At 40.5% G+C, this 15,493-nt stretch overlaps 1 protein-coding gene across 1 annotated transcript in view; it reads right to left on the bottom strand.

The window, feature by feature from the left end:
- LOC105019666 (transmembrane protein 163) overlaps positions 1-14,254 on the bottom strand; it is a 39,999-nt gene extending 25,745 nt beyond the window's left edge. The window contains exons 1-2 of the mRNA XM_010886016.3: positions 13,750-14,254; positions 11,579-11,698 (exon numbers count right to left, since the gene is read on the bottom strand). Of these exons, the coding sequence (XP_010884318.1) occupies positions 11,579-11,698; positions 13,750-13,930 (301 nt within the window). The 5' untranslated portion in view covers positions 13,931-14,254. The remainder of the gene's footprint in view (positions 1-11,578; positions 11,699-13,749) is intronic.
- Between the last annotated feature and the right edge of the window lie 1,239 nt (positions 14,255-15,493).

Raw genomic sequence — 15,493 nt, 5'->3', positions numbered from 1 at the left:
TATAAGCTGGAACAGCTTGCTTTAGCGTTTAACTCCTATCAGACCAGACTGGCTTGCAAACAATCTATTTATGGTTTTGAACAAACAGACATATATTTTCTAAACATCTGGGCATTTACAGTGGATATCTAAAGTCTTGTTTTGAAAAAGATTTGTTTTGATTTCAGCCTTTACATAAAAAGGCTGCATTTTCAATAAGGTTGTGTTCACCTGTTATCCACTGCAGATGACATAACAAACCGTTTCATATTTCAAAAGACCCAATTGTCATGTATTCTTTTTTAAACTCACATCGAACAAACATTAACACAATAGCACAATCTTGTCCTAAAGTCCAAACAACTCGCATACAGTGCAGATCATAAGTATTTGAAGACTATAAAATGAAAGTGCAAATTATCAGCTTTTTCACTGAGGGTAATTACATCCATAAACCATGAATTGTGTAGGAATTACAGCTCATTTCAAACATAGTCTCAAAAGTTAAAGGGAGCAAAACATAATCTTAGTCATACTTGACACTGGGTCACCAATCCTTTGCATTCGATAATGTTCTATTGTTCTGGCAGGCTTGCACTGCAGGCATCTTTAGTTTGTTTCAGGGGAATTTTTGCCTTTAGTCCTGCTTTCAGGAACCATGTTCATTTGGATGAGGTGATTGACTTGGCCAGTCAAGAAAATTCAACCTTTTAGCCTTGAAAATCTAACTGGTTGCTTAAGCAGTATGTTTTGGTTCATGTCTTTCTGCAAGGCATTTCGATGAATCGGATCCGATGTTTCTGTACATTTCAGAATTCCTAGTGCTTCTGCTGCACCTCATCAATGAGGACAAGTGAGCGAGTTCCAGTGGCAGTTACACATACCCAAGCCATAACACTCCCTCCACTATGTTTCACAGATGAGTTGGTGTGCTTTGGATCATGAGCAGTTGATTCTTTCTCCACACTTTGGTCGTTCCATCACTAGTAGAGGTTAATTTCCGTCTGATCTGTACAGAAGACCTTGTTACGCATAACACTACACCACAAACTGTAACCTGTTCTTGAGTCTGACCCGTGGTTTTCCACTTCTGGTAAACCCTCTGAGGTTACACTGGTGAAGTCTTTGACACGTCTATGCCTACATCCTGGAGTGTTGTTGTTTTATTCAACAGTTCTTCTCTTCACAACTGCAAGCGGTCATCCGTTACAGTGGTTTTCCGTGGCCTGCCAGGTAATTTGCTATTGCTGAGCTCACCAGGGCATTCTTGCCTCTTAATAATGTACCAAACAGTAGACTTTAACACTGCTAAGGTTTTTGCCGGATCTCTGATCGATTTTCTGTAGTGTTTGCTTAACTGGCATTAACATTTGTAACAGACTTTAAATGCAAATGCATGATGTTTTTCAGAGTAAGCTGTCAAACAACATATTCACATACAGCAGGTTTTTAAGGAATCAAAGAGTTCGATCTGCCTTGTGTAGTCATTTTTGCCAAATATCTAGATAGTACCATCACAACCCCAAATTGCATATTTGTTTTGAGTCATGTTAGCTTTACAAACTGGCACACCACTGTAAAGACAAGCCTTCTCTCTGACTACACCTCCCCGCCGCAATTTCTATATCTGTCACACACACAGCCCGAGTGACAGGTACCTGGAGGCAGATGGAACTTGTGTCTCTCTCTCTGTCTCTCCTGAGATCTAGTAAGTGTGTCTCTTTCCAAATGACAGACGACAGATGTCACTGATTCTTCACAGCCACTCTAGATTACTTCATTTCTGTGTCAGTTTTCTGTCAGAGATCGTCTTTCTGCACTGAGACTGACAATCACAATGATCATCAAAACCCATATTCCTAGAACGGGACCACGGATCTGACTAAGAATACCACATACACGACACACCCATGTGACATCCAAAAGAGGAAATAAAATGTGTCACGAGTAGACAATTGAAAAAGCAAAGGGACCTTGTAAGTTCCTGGTGTTTGATAATTCTACAGCAGGTCATGTAACAGTGGCATTTAGCTGAACAGACAAGCAGATCTACCACCTTGTGTTGGGACAAAACTGAATAGGTATCCCCAGCCAAAAAACCTCTTGATCCATATGATCAGCTGCATCTCTCCCCGTGGCAGTGCTTCTGAGAGGGCTAATAAGATGGGTAACACTTTAGTTGGAGAGTCAATATGTAGACGCTTTACAAACTATCTACAAACACTGACCCTAACCTTAAACCTCATCTTATCTCTAACCTTAACTATCTCCCCAACCCTTACACTGACACATTTCCTAAACCTTAACCTAATCTTGTACTTAGCATCATTTGGTTTTTGATAGTTTGTCAATTGTATGAATGTCTGTGGCGCATCTACAGATGGTTTGACTATCCAAATATCCATATTGGGGAGCATACAATATATACTATCAGAGGTTAAACATTTGTTTTTCAATCAATATTACAAAATAATATCAATATTACAAAATAATAAGCATTCCAGAGTGAAAGTATTCTGCTCCTAGATTACACCACTTAATATCAGTAAACTGTAAGTACTATCAATCTATTAAAATGCTGACAAAACAAGTCCTGATCAATTGTGCCATTACAAAATAGTCCAGCCTGACCCCTTCTGGGAAATGTATTGCAAATTTGGGGTTAAACATTTTGACAACATTTAAATATGGGGCTCACGACTTGTAATAATTTGTTGTTTTTATTAAAACACCTTATACAATACTTACACAAGCAACATAAAAAAATGTTTCATGTAAACTTACATGAACAGTTTGAGTTTCAATCAGAATTAAGTTTACAGGTATCATTTGTACTTCCATAATATGAAAGAATTGGTCAGAGGTCTGAATACTAATGCAAGGTACTGTACCATAAGTACAAAAAATTTATGACCTAAAAATGGTATCCATTAGATATGTGATCTCTGGCAAAATCAAACTATCCCTTAAAGTATAGACATATTATTAGTCCATTTTAAATGCGCAGTGGTTTTGGAAAGTATTCAGACCACATTTCGTTGTGTTATAGACATCATATAATTTATAAATGATTATATTTCTATTTTGACCATCAATCTATACACAAAACCCATAATGACAGTGATGCATTCTTTATACTGAAACTATACATGCAAATAAACAAAATGATGAAATATGGTAAGATATAAGTAGCAGGTTTAGAGTTGCATGCAACGCTCATTATGGTTCAAAATCTTTGCCCAGATCAGTATGATAGTTGTAGAATAATTTCCATTTCTCTTTGACTACAGCCCTATAGTTCCTGTTTTGTGTAACCAGAAGGCTCTTTTTTTTCTTCTTTATACTACAACATAAGCACTTAACATGACCGTAGGAGAGTAACTACCCCAAAGGGGTGGGATCGCCAAGAGCCCAGAGGTGGCTGAACGAGAGCCCAGCTAGGGATGTATGTTATGTGAATTTCCTGAAGGTAGGGAGGGGAAGCTCCACATGTTGCTCTGTAGGCAAGTTGTACTCTATGAATGTTGTAAAGCACGAACATGCAGGACCGAGTCACTAGTTTGATATTAGCAAAGAACGACAGCATGTTGTCTAGGTTCATACTATGTTATCAAGGTTCCTACCATGTTATCAAGGTTCATACTATGTTGTCAAGGTTCTTTGCACTCTGGGAAGAGGATACTGTGCTGTTGTCAACCATGATGGACATTTTCATTTCATTAATTTTCACAAAAAAGAGCAACTCAGTCTTCTCAGGGTTAAGCTTGACGTGGTGGGCCGACATGAAAGCAGAGATGCGTGTCAGAAGGGATGAATGAGAAAAAAGCTGTGTGTCATCTGCATGGCAGTGAAAGGAAAGACCATGTCAGTACATGACAGAGCCAAGACACATGGTTTATAGAGAGAAGACATGATGGCCAAGAACCAGTAGAACACCAGTAGTAATTGTCTGCATGGCAGACACCGATCTTCTCCATATCACTAAACTAAACGTGAAAAAGCAGTAATCAGCGTTTGCTTGTAATTAGTAAAGCCAGGGCATAATCAACACTGGTGTTTTACGAAGAGTATTTTTTATCTTTGAAAAATTACTCTTATCTTCCAATTGCCAATTTGTTAGGTAAGAGGTATCTATGTTTGACTGCTGGAACTTGTGGTTTTCATATTTGCTTGCTCAAGACTGTGTTGAGCAGTTGTTTTTAGCACACAAATGTATTATTGCTAACATTAGTAGTTAGTACATGAAGTTGGTGACCTATAGAAAAAAATCCCCTTTAAACATGTCTACATAACCCAAAAGATGTGGCGAATTGATGAGAGCTTAGCTGATAAAACTTACAACATTGGATCCATGTGTATATTTCTCCATTTACACTATCATCCTGTCCACTTTGTTTTGCAGGTATAATGCTTTAAAATGACACTTATTATACTTGTTTTAATGGGAATTCCAAGATGCACATTCATTTCTTGAAATTATCTCAACGCCCACAATTGTCAGGAAATACTGAACCCCAGGTCCCTCATGTCCCCTAAGTGCCATTTTATAAGCTTCACAGAATTTGAATTTGCTTTGATAAGATGTGTCAATACATATTCCCTTTCAGGTTGTGCTTAAAAATACTAGCTTTTGCCAAGCTGTGCTACAACATGAGATACTCCTTACTATAATGTCAGCCTTTGCCAAGCATTGCCGGTTTCAGTAAGCAGGTGTTTTCAGAAGTAAATCTCCACCATCAAGAGACAGACCAGTTGAGTGCCTTACCAAAACGTTACATATTTTTAACTAGGCCCCCACCACCATTCCACAGACCGGACCTCCCTCTCCTCTTTCACCCCCTCACACTGTTGTTCCGACTTCATTTGGGTGCAGAGAAGGGAGAGTGGAAGGAGAGCCGCCCTCCCCATCTCTCCATCTTTTGCTCTCTTTCCAAGTACAAACCCCTTGCCCATCTTATTTTAAGACGGCAGACTGTTTGGGAATGGCGCCCAAGCTTTTAGAGATGTGCCATTTCCAACTGAATGCGTTTTCTGTTTTATTCAATGGTTCAACTTGTCTCCCCTTCCTGTTTTGATCTTGGTGCGTTGCCATGCATACAATCTTGAATCCTAGATTGCGCTACAGAGGCCTGTGGAAACCGTGTGTTTGTGCGTGCATTTGCTTCTCCCATGCATAACTGTAAGCGTCCATGTGTGAGTCTGTTTGTTTAGTCCTCTGCCTCTTTGCTGAGTACACAGAGAGGTGTTATCTCTAGTAAGTGTCTGCCTCCACATTGTGTGTCCTGGCATCCATCCCTCAGCCGCCACCTAGACTGGTAAGGTTACTTCCACTTAAAACAAAAATAAGTACGGTCAACTCAAGACGTATTGGCACCCTTCGTGAAAGTGAGCAAAAATGAAATACAAAAGCTATACAGCAGTATGAAGTTCTGCAGAAAACAATCCAACTACACAATGAAATGTTGTGCATTGGAAAAATTTAAGTATACGGCTCCCCCTAATGTTCAAGCCAAAATATGACTTGTTTGTGTTGTTTATTTTTGCATTCACTTACTTGATTTAATTAAAGGTGGCAATACTTCTTAGGTAGACTGTAACATAACAACATGTGGTTAGTAGTTTACTAAACCCTATACAATATAATGTGTATTGTGAACTTGGCTGTTGGGGCTACTTAAAAAGCAATAAAAAAATAGGGTGTGAGGGGTCCTCACTAAAAGAAAGTGAGGACCCCTCACACCCTTCTTTAGTGTGTAAGTAACCCGAAAAAAAGGTCTATTTAAATCAAACCAAGGAACAGTTATAAAAACTAGAAAGGCATAATTTAGTACATGGTCAGGCAAGCCTGTTGTTCCTGGATAGCCACCCTGTGGCTATCTACACACAAACATGGCAATTGTGGAATATGATTATGCTATGAGATCTGAATGTGTGAGTGAGTGAGAACAAAGACAGAAACAGTAGCTATATCTGAAACAATGGAACTTCACACTATTATTTTTGGCTCGCTTATCAAAGCTGCTTGTGAAAAAATTTATCAAATAATATAATGAAGCCACGGTGGATGATAAGGTGTGTTTTGACAGAAACACATGAGTTGTATGGGATCATGCCTGTGTCCCAAAATGGTACCCTTTTTCCTTATACAGTGCACTATTTTTGACCAGGGCTTAGGGATCATCAAACAGTTATGCCAGGGACATTCAAATTATAATGGCATATTCAAATTCTCACTACAAAAATCAGTCTTCGGTCAGTTATATAACCGAGTGTTAAATCTGCTAGCTCACTGCTAGCCAGCTTTAGCTCCTTGCCAATGCATAGTTTTCAGAAGGAACGCCCTCAACGGAACTCTTTTCCTAGAAGTAGAGGTGGATAATGAAGCACACACACAAACACAGTCCACCACATGATCTGTTCCTGCCTCTTTCGTATCCACAAGTTTTGTCCCAGACTCCAAAACAACAGAAGGTTTCACACATGAATGACAACAGGCCTGTAGCACATACCAAGGTCATCATAAGAATATTGCAGCGCCTAGTCTGTAGGGGACCACTGACCCCGCTACAACAAGACACAACAGGTAAAGACGGGTAGACGCATTTTAGACTACATACACCTCAGCGCTGGGGCGCCGCAAGGATGCCAGTTTTACCCCTCCCCCTACTCCCTTTACACCAACGACTGTACCTCCGACAATACAACCGTCAAAAATGGTGGCGTTGACTTCAGGAAACACCCGTTCCCTCCTCTACCACCTCAGTCAACCACTGTTCCAAAATGTCTCTGACAGAAATCAGAGGGCAGACCGGCAGTACTGGTTAATCATGACATATCACACATATAGTAAACTAGCAAGACCAACATCTAAACACAATTTCCATTAAAAGTAGTAAAACACTACATTCTTTGACCATCATAGTGCTAGCGTTTGTAGACAAACAATCGCCAACGTTACTAGCTAGCTGCATACCAGTAAATTGTGATTCTTTCTGGCTGCTGGGACAGTCACTGGCAACTCAAATGTTGGAACTGCCTCAGGCTTCAGCACAGTTGGAATTGGTGGTCACGGTAGCAAGGTAACCATTGCCCCGAACACTTTTGGGGAATGGGAGATTGATCTAATGAGAATATAGAGATACCAGAACGCGCAGCCCTGTTGGCTGAGTGTGGGGGTGGGGCTCAGTGGGTATCTTTTCACTTGCTCCGGCCGCTTGACTAAGCAAAGGGAGCAAATTGTCGTGAAAGCACATCGCTAGCATGAACAGCAAACAATACAAAGCGGAAACTTCCACAATCTTCTCAGGTGGTGCTGAGGCTACAACAATAGGGCTACAGGAATAGGCAAATATTTTAACTTTGCTTTCAGTAGAATGTGTGCAAGAGCACACAGTGATGGAAAAAGACAAATAATGCGCAACAGACACTGGATCCATCCAAAATAGGTGCTGGAAAAACTGAGCCAAATCTAAGAGATGCCGCAGGCTCAAATTAAGCACTGAAGCTAAATCATCAGTCTCTCGCTGAATAAGGGAATGACAGGTAATGGAATAAGGGAATGACAGGCTGCAAACATTCAAATTTGGGCAGGAAGTGGATATATAACAAGCATATCAGCGGATGTGTTAAAATGAGATGATGACGTGATATCTATTTTTCACACTTTGGTGATACTAATTCCACCTGCCTTAATTCAAATGTTGATTAAATTAAGTGCAGATTTTGCTGTACTATACTAAAACTGTAAATCGATCACTGCTCATATGTGCTCACCACCCAGAAAATAAAGGGATTTTAACTGTATTTTTTGGAAAAGACCCATTAGCAAGCAATTCACTGTCAGTATACTCCGGTTTTTAATGAGGCATGTGAGAAATGATTGCTTTGTTAAGGCCCAACCACCGTGTCACTGTCTGGAACTCACCCGACCAAAAAGACAGTTTTACGTACTGTTGAACAAATGTCATCACACAAATATCATTATCTAGGAACAATGATAAACACCATCTTTTAATTTATACAACATGACACTGTTAAGGGCACACTGCATTTGTTTATGGAACCCTTTCAAGGCCCATATGAAGTGAAACCACCGGAGCTGGGCTGCTTGTTTATTCATTAGAGGGATGGCTATATGCCTCGACCAGCTTCAAAATGGAGTGCAAATGAATCTAACGTTTTAGAGTCGACAACCTCCTCCAGTTAATTGGTTCCTAAGGAAGCTGTGAACTATCCTGGGAATTTTAGTTCATAAATCACAGCTTGGCTGGCTCACATTTTCACATGCAAACGTTCTCCCCCCTTGTCCCCTAAAATCCTGTCAGCTTGGGAAATGCACTTCCTTGTTGTCATTTAATTTTGGTTGAGTTTCTCTGCAAATTAAGTGTCCACAAGTAGAGCACACACACACACACACAAACAAAAAAATACAAACACACACACACACAAACCTATTGGCTTACTGATTTAGGCACTAAGGAATCCAACATGACCCAAGCCAAATGTATGCGTGCAGTTTCCCACTGCAACGAAACCTTCCAGAAAAAGCAGAGCTTGTTAAAACAGAGTCACTGACGCTTTTAATGTTGCCATTGTTTAGGAAGACATCTACAGACTCCTGGTGGTGTGTATGCCACGCTGAAGAGTGGCATACACACCGTAACTCACAGAAATGGCACAACCCGACGGCATCCCCATTCAAGTCAAAGGCTTGTATAAGAAGTGGACTGGCCACCATTGTGGGTGTAACCATTAGCCTACCAGTGAAATTGCCAGTGTTAATGGCGAACAAAAAGTACATTCCCTAAAAGATGGCTCAGCCATAAAATCGCTTTTAATCTATATGTACATTTTTCTTTGACCTCCTTATCCTACAACACTGTTGCACAAATGCTCATCAATACTTGCTTACATTTATTTAAAGACTGCATACTGTATTCTCTCCTCTCTCTAATAGAGTAGCCATGTTGGACAGCAAACCCTCTATAGTGCTTGAGTCAATTATTGCACGCTCTTGGTGTCATACTCAGAACAGTACTCCCACTTTCATCATCTGAAGAGAAAGTTATTAAGTGGGAAATATAGGATGGACAGAGGGACAGAAATAGGGAGACAGAGAGGGAGAAAGAGGGGTCAAGCGAGTGTCTGAAGAGCACTCCCCCAAATCACACACACAGGGTCTAGTAGTGTTTCTATTTACAAGCCGTTAGACTGCTGAACTCCTCAACTGACTCACCAATTACACTGTCTTTGCTAATCTAGACACAGAGCCAGCACTCAATCATACATACTGTCAGTGTAAGTACTGTTGTGCTATGATTAATAGTGCCGATTATGTCCTGCTGCTATTTTTATTATTCATATTATTATTTCTATGATACAGATTATTTTAAATGTATCTTTTTATACAATTGCACGTCTCTAAAGCATTGCCAAGCTATTCAGAAACCTGTCCTGAAACTGAATCAGACAGACAGACACACACAGACAAACACAGAAAATAGGAAGGAAATAAGATACCAGAGGTATAGCTCAGCTGCTGCCCTCATCAGAGCAGGAAATGGGTTGCTTTATATCTGTGTTATCATATAGAAACAAGAAACCTGATGTAGAGAAAACAATTACAGACCGGATCCATCCAGTACTAAAAACAGCCCTGTGCTCCCATGGGCCTCGGTTAGGCAACCAGGTTGCTGGGGAGACACAAGTCTTCGACTGAACAAGCCTGGAAGACCATGAGTGTTGAACTGAGATAATTGATCCGGTCAGTGATTGATTAAATTGAACGCACCTGGACTCCCTGGAAAGGAAAATCAATACCCTGTGGCTTTCTAGGAAACGTACCCAAGCCAGAAGCCCATACACCCCCTGCCACAGGGACTAAAGCAAGGGCTTGCATAGCCATTATACATTACAATTCCTCAATCTGCAATGCCACTGTATCGGGGAGACGGGTTAATAAGGGCCACCATCCCTCTGTGCTCATCTCCAAAGGTCAAGGGGCTAATTTGATTGTGATAAATGTCCAGTGTGTCTGCAGATCACTTATTTCACTGACTGCATCTACATTTGTTTCAACTCAGCGGCCTCGTGGTTAGAGCTTCCGCCTGAAACCTCAAGGCCGGGGTTTCGATCCCAAGCAGAGTCATACCAAAGAATCAAAAAAAGGTTTCGATGCATCGTTGCTTTGCACAGTTTGTTAGTGCTGCAATGCACTGTTAGCCATTAATAACAAGCATAGCTCTAGGAAGCTGAGGTAGATATCTATCAGTCAGGGCGTTTTCTTCCCAGATTTGGCTACGTACTATATGCAAACCAAACGTGTATACCTTTATGGTGCACCACTTTTGACTAGGGCTCTAGTCATATGTACTGCACCGTGACGGGAAAAGGGGGCCATTTGGGAACGATATCGCAAACGACCTTGAGACTGAAATGTCCGCCGAATCTTACTGTGGAACATGGATTCGATTTGATCTGTTCCCACTTCTGTTCCTAGTCAGCAGAACGGCAGCTGGTCCGTCCTTACGCATTCTCTATTCCCATACACAAACGGATGGAGAGGCTTGGCCAATGGAAGGTTAGCATTTCCTCTTCCCTACACTATTCCCCGCTGCAATTTCGCCTCACACTAAAACAAAGTGCCTTCGGTCCATTTTTAAGCCATGGAGAAAGTAAAATCCCATCAACAGTCAAATATAGAGCCCTTACATTTCTGCTGGCACAAGTTTTGGTCAAGTGTGTTGGTAGGAAATAGAAGTGTGTGCTAGCAAACATCTGTACAAACTAAACCTGAACACATTCTTTCTACACAGATTTCTGAAGAAGTGTTTGTGTCCCACAAGCATATCTCATGAACTGTTGACAGTTGAGATTCATAGCGACTGAAATAGCTTACGTTTTTAATGGAGGTTACTGTATTTTATTACTGAAATATGTTTTGAAATAACAATTCAAACACACTTGTTTTATTGTCTATGTCCCAGGGATGAACTGGGGCTCGGTGTTAGTGTGGCAACAGGGTATTTCAGTAGCAACATTCATGGTCACCAGAGTGTAATCCTGTCAATTAAATTCAGCTCACATGAATGCTAAATATATCCATAATTATTCTGCGAGGAAATCTGAAAGGACTTATCAAGTATGGGTAAATTCAGCACTAACAGTCCTGAGTCATCGATTATTAACGTGATGTCAAACAGGTGACACTGCAGTGTATGTTAGATGGAGTAAAGAAAGACAAATGGAAATGCAAACTAGTAACAGTCTAGATTCAGCTGTTCACAACCTTTTCTTTTACAGGTGAAATCGCAGTCCAAAACTCTGTGGTAAACATTTGATATAGATTTCATACATTCCAGGAGTAAAGCAGTGTAAGATGTTATATGAGTATACTATATGGTATCTTTTAGCATAGATCCACAAAAAAATTACTCAACTTTGTTGTTGCATATAACCAACCTCACCAGAAAAACATTACCTCAAAGCCCAGTCCCAGATCTGCTTGTGAGGTCTTGTAAACTTGACAGGGCAGCGCAGACAGATCTGGGACCAGGCGTTTTGTCTCAGCCCCCAAAGAGAACGAAGGGCCTATACTCACTGAAAGCTGCTATTGCTAGAATCAGCGTCACAAAGATGGAAACCCAGGAGACCCACAATGCCTTCCTGCGGTAGCTTTGAGCTTCGTGGGGCTTTAGCCTCATGCTGCTCTCCAGCAAGCCTGTCAAAAGAAACCAACATATTAAAATGTGCCCTCCAGCCACCTGATTATCCATCTGAAATGTCTCTCCAGCTTATAGGTCCCACCTTGCAAACACATCATTGGTTTTAATTGTGACATCCAGTTGAAACAGGAAGAACAGTATATAACCCTACCCTGTTGCACACCTGATTGGGGTCGGTGGTGAAATGTCTGAGACAATGATGTGTTAATCAAGGTGAGATCTTTTTTTTTTTTATTGTGTGTTTTGGGAGGAGCTTGGCAATTGAACAAAAATGTGTTCATTTAACCTTTTTTCAGTTTGGTTGACCCAGCTAATTGTAAATAGATTTGTTGGAAATAATTTCAGACAAATCTGTTTGCCCCACCTTGGATAACTGCAACACTGCAGCAGAAAGGACACAGGTACAGGGAGAACAGAAGACCTTCTATGAAAGAAATAAGTAGTAACAGAAACTACACACGAAACCAGAAACAATAAACAATAGGGAAAGAGGAACTTAAATAGAGCCAGTAGTAAGAAACCCAGGTGATGGCAATAACAACAAACAGGTGTCTGTGCTCCAAATGAGGGAGAGAGGATCACACTGCCGTGACAGGCAGTACAAGAATGATGTGAAAATACTGTATTTTCCTATGAGATCACATGCACATTAATTTCAACCTACGTTTTGTTTTAGGGTTGAGGATTATTTTGATGTTACCACCGACCAGCATGGCATTGTTCATTCATCAAAAACACCTGAAACATTCGTCCTCTGGGCTGGGTTTTAAATTTTAATATTACCACTTGGCAGCCTGTCATTGTTTATTAATGTTCTTCCTCTAATGTCAAGTTATGAGCTAACAGCATTTCAAGACAATAAAGGATTTTTCGGGGGGTTCAAAGTTTATACATAGAAAATAAACCTTTTGAATGAATACTTTTCAACATAATGAGACAGACATCTTGGAATATTTAGCATTTAAATCCACTGGGTCATGTCGCACTTAACACCAATAAACCAGTACCTAGAATCAATAACTCAGCAGTTGTTAAAGAAATGAACATATTGACCAAATGCCTCGAACCCGGAAAATGTGCCATCAGAACCACAGAGCATTGCAAAAAAAAAAAGAAGGGCTATACAGAATTTAAAAGGATAATTCTGTTGGAGCCCACTGAAAGTTTACTGGTCCCTGATCGGTTTGTCCCACTATGCCAACATTAAATGATCTGGATCCCGGCTCATTGCCTCATCCCACTAAATGGAAAGAAGATGGTTTCCTCAGTGGAAGCTGCTGTGGCCATGAAGCAACTATTCAGAAAGGTGAAAGGACACCATATTTCCAATTAGACGTTTGATTCAATTGTATTTTAATCTATGTTATTAAAAATTTACATATACGAACTGTCTTTTTCATTTGGGTTCATTCTTCCTATTTCAATACCCTCAGAAAGAGTAAATATATAGGTATAAAAAAAGTTACCTTTGGTAGGAAAGATGTTCGACGGGTTCTTATGAGGCATGTTCAACTAAATGCTTGGATAAGTGGATCAGTTGAGGGAATCCTCAAAAAAATTTGAAACAATGTTGATTGCATAAGAGCCAGAAGAGACATTGTTTTCCTTTAGAATCAGCAGGTCAGATAGCTGGCATGAAGTCTATACTACAATGGTCATTGAGACCGTGATCTCAGAGTTGTTCCATGTGTCTATTAGTTGGATCAGTAACAGATAATGCATAGATTACGCCCTTTATTAAGTATTTCAGTGTAAAACGTATGCCAATACATATTCAACTAACGCCTTATACATTTGTTTTTAGGATTCCAGTCCATATATAAAAAGCAGGCAAGCTCTTGCATTAGTAGTTAAGTGAAAAGACTTGAACTGTTAAACACCTGCAGGTGGTAGCTGCCAATAAATTCCTACTTCATACATTGAAGTGACAGTTAGGATTTTGGTAAAAGAAAGACAGGTGTAGCCTGTATTTTCATGAAAAAGCTTTTCTTTGAGATAATCCAAGGAACACCTAGTTTACGTTTGCTTGATTTCACAATCCGCCTACCTTGCCCATCCACGCTTTCGCTGATCTTCATCTCCTGGTCCATCTTGAATTGATGTTCCCCTTGACTTGCGCTTTTTGGTAGCTGTAGATCTGTCGCGTCGCACTGGGCGTTCACTGTTGACTCGGCAACTGTTGGATCCGAGATGGTGCTCGCCGAGTCTGGGACTGTGGAGTCTGTCATTGTCTTTTAAGTTGCGTTTTAAATTAGGCAATTCCAAAAATGTGACACCAAAACGTCAAGTGCGATCCTAACGCGCCTGACAGCTTTGGTTTGCGCCGGGCGGAGTGGACTTCGGTAAATCGGAACGCAATGTAGAGTGCATCAATAGCGCACCCAAATGCCAGACTAGAAATCTAAGTCGAGTGCGAAGGCAGCAGCCGGAGGACTCTAATTACACATCTAGTTTGGTTAACGCGACCTCTGCTCTGGATTGTGTGGAATCCGTACCCATGTTCATGTAATGACAGCTTATCAGTGGAGTCTATATAAATGTTTGCCGCGCGTCAGCAGCTCTTTTCAATAGCTCTGTCTTTATTATGGTTTGTCCCCTCCGCTGCACTTGACGAATAACATATGTGGTTCTCGAGAAAGCAACGGATTGTTTTGGCGCGCGTCATATTGATTGATAGGAATGATTTAACGCTATATCTACACTTTCCGTTGGGATTCAATAACTCTATGTGTTTAATATCTTTTAAAATGTATTTGTATTTCTTGTTGGTCCTATAGTGACGAAGACAAAATGTAAACTTAGGCTAGCCCAGACGTGGGCTGCAAATAAATTAAGCCTCCGTAAAGTAAATAGGGCTTATATAATTAATGATAGAGTAGCTAGTCTTATTGTATAGACTTGTATTTTTTGTTTTTAAGATGATTCACAGGCACGACATGTGTGGATAGTGTTCACAGTCCCCATTTAGCGAGTAGGCTATAATTATGCAATTATTTCTTCGTTTAGTCTAGCCTGTGTTGGCACAGCGGTGTAAGGTGTTCCTGCACCAAGGGGGCAAGCATCAATATAAACAGGGATTTCCTTGCAACACTGCTCAGCAGGCTGGGGTAGGGGAGAGTGGGTAAGTAGACCCACCCCCTGTATCTAGACAACTGTTCACAATTTTTGCCATGTGACCATATGCTAGAGCCCATCATCCAACTGGTTATGATGAAAGGCGCATCTTTTTTTTACTTCAGGTGTAATGACTGTTTAATCAAAGCAAATGTATCCAGGTCTAAAAATATATAGCATACATGTTGGTGAATTGCTATATAAAAATGTGCATTGTTTTCCACAAGATTAGTCCCCAATTGCTAAGCTAGGCACTTTTTACCAAAGTGGTGGCTGTGGGGCAAGATGAGCAGAAGGCTCAGGGGTATTTGAACCATCGGAGGGCTGCTTTTACAACATCTAGGGCAAATAGCAGATCAGATTGATCAAAATTACTAGATCAGAATTAGGCTGCCTGTGTAAATGCATTCATATAAAATACTGGTCTTGAATACAACCAATAGCCTAGGATATAGCTCCAGTGGGATTTGCCCAATGATGACAATATTTAATAAAGGTCATGTGTACAACATGAGTGTGTGCCAAAATATTTCTATCCCTAGAACCATATTTATGGGCCTTTGGTTTTCATAGTTGGTCCTGCAATTGTATTTCTGTATATTGTTACGTTCTTCCAGCTCCGGGTTCTGCAGCTCATGTTTGTTTTGTTTATGCACAGCTGCGTGTCTGAATACATA

The sequence above is a fragment of the Esox lucius genome, chromosome 22 (genome assembly GCF_011004845.1).
Source record: "Esox lucius isolate fEsoLuc1 chromosome 22, fEsoLuc1.pri, whole genome shotgun sequence".
Taxonomy (NCBI): Eukaryota; Metazoa; Chordata; class Actinopteri; order Esociformes; family Esocidae; genus Esox; species Esox lucius.
The sequence above is the reverse complement of the archived record's forward strand: the minus strand, read 5'-3'. Positions and strand labels throughout refer to the sequence as shown.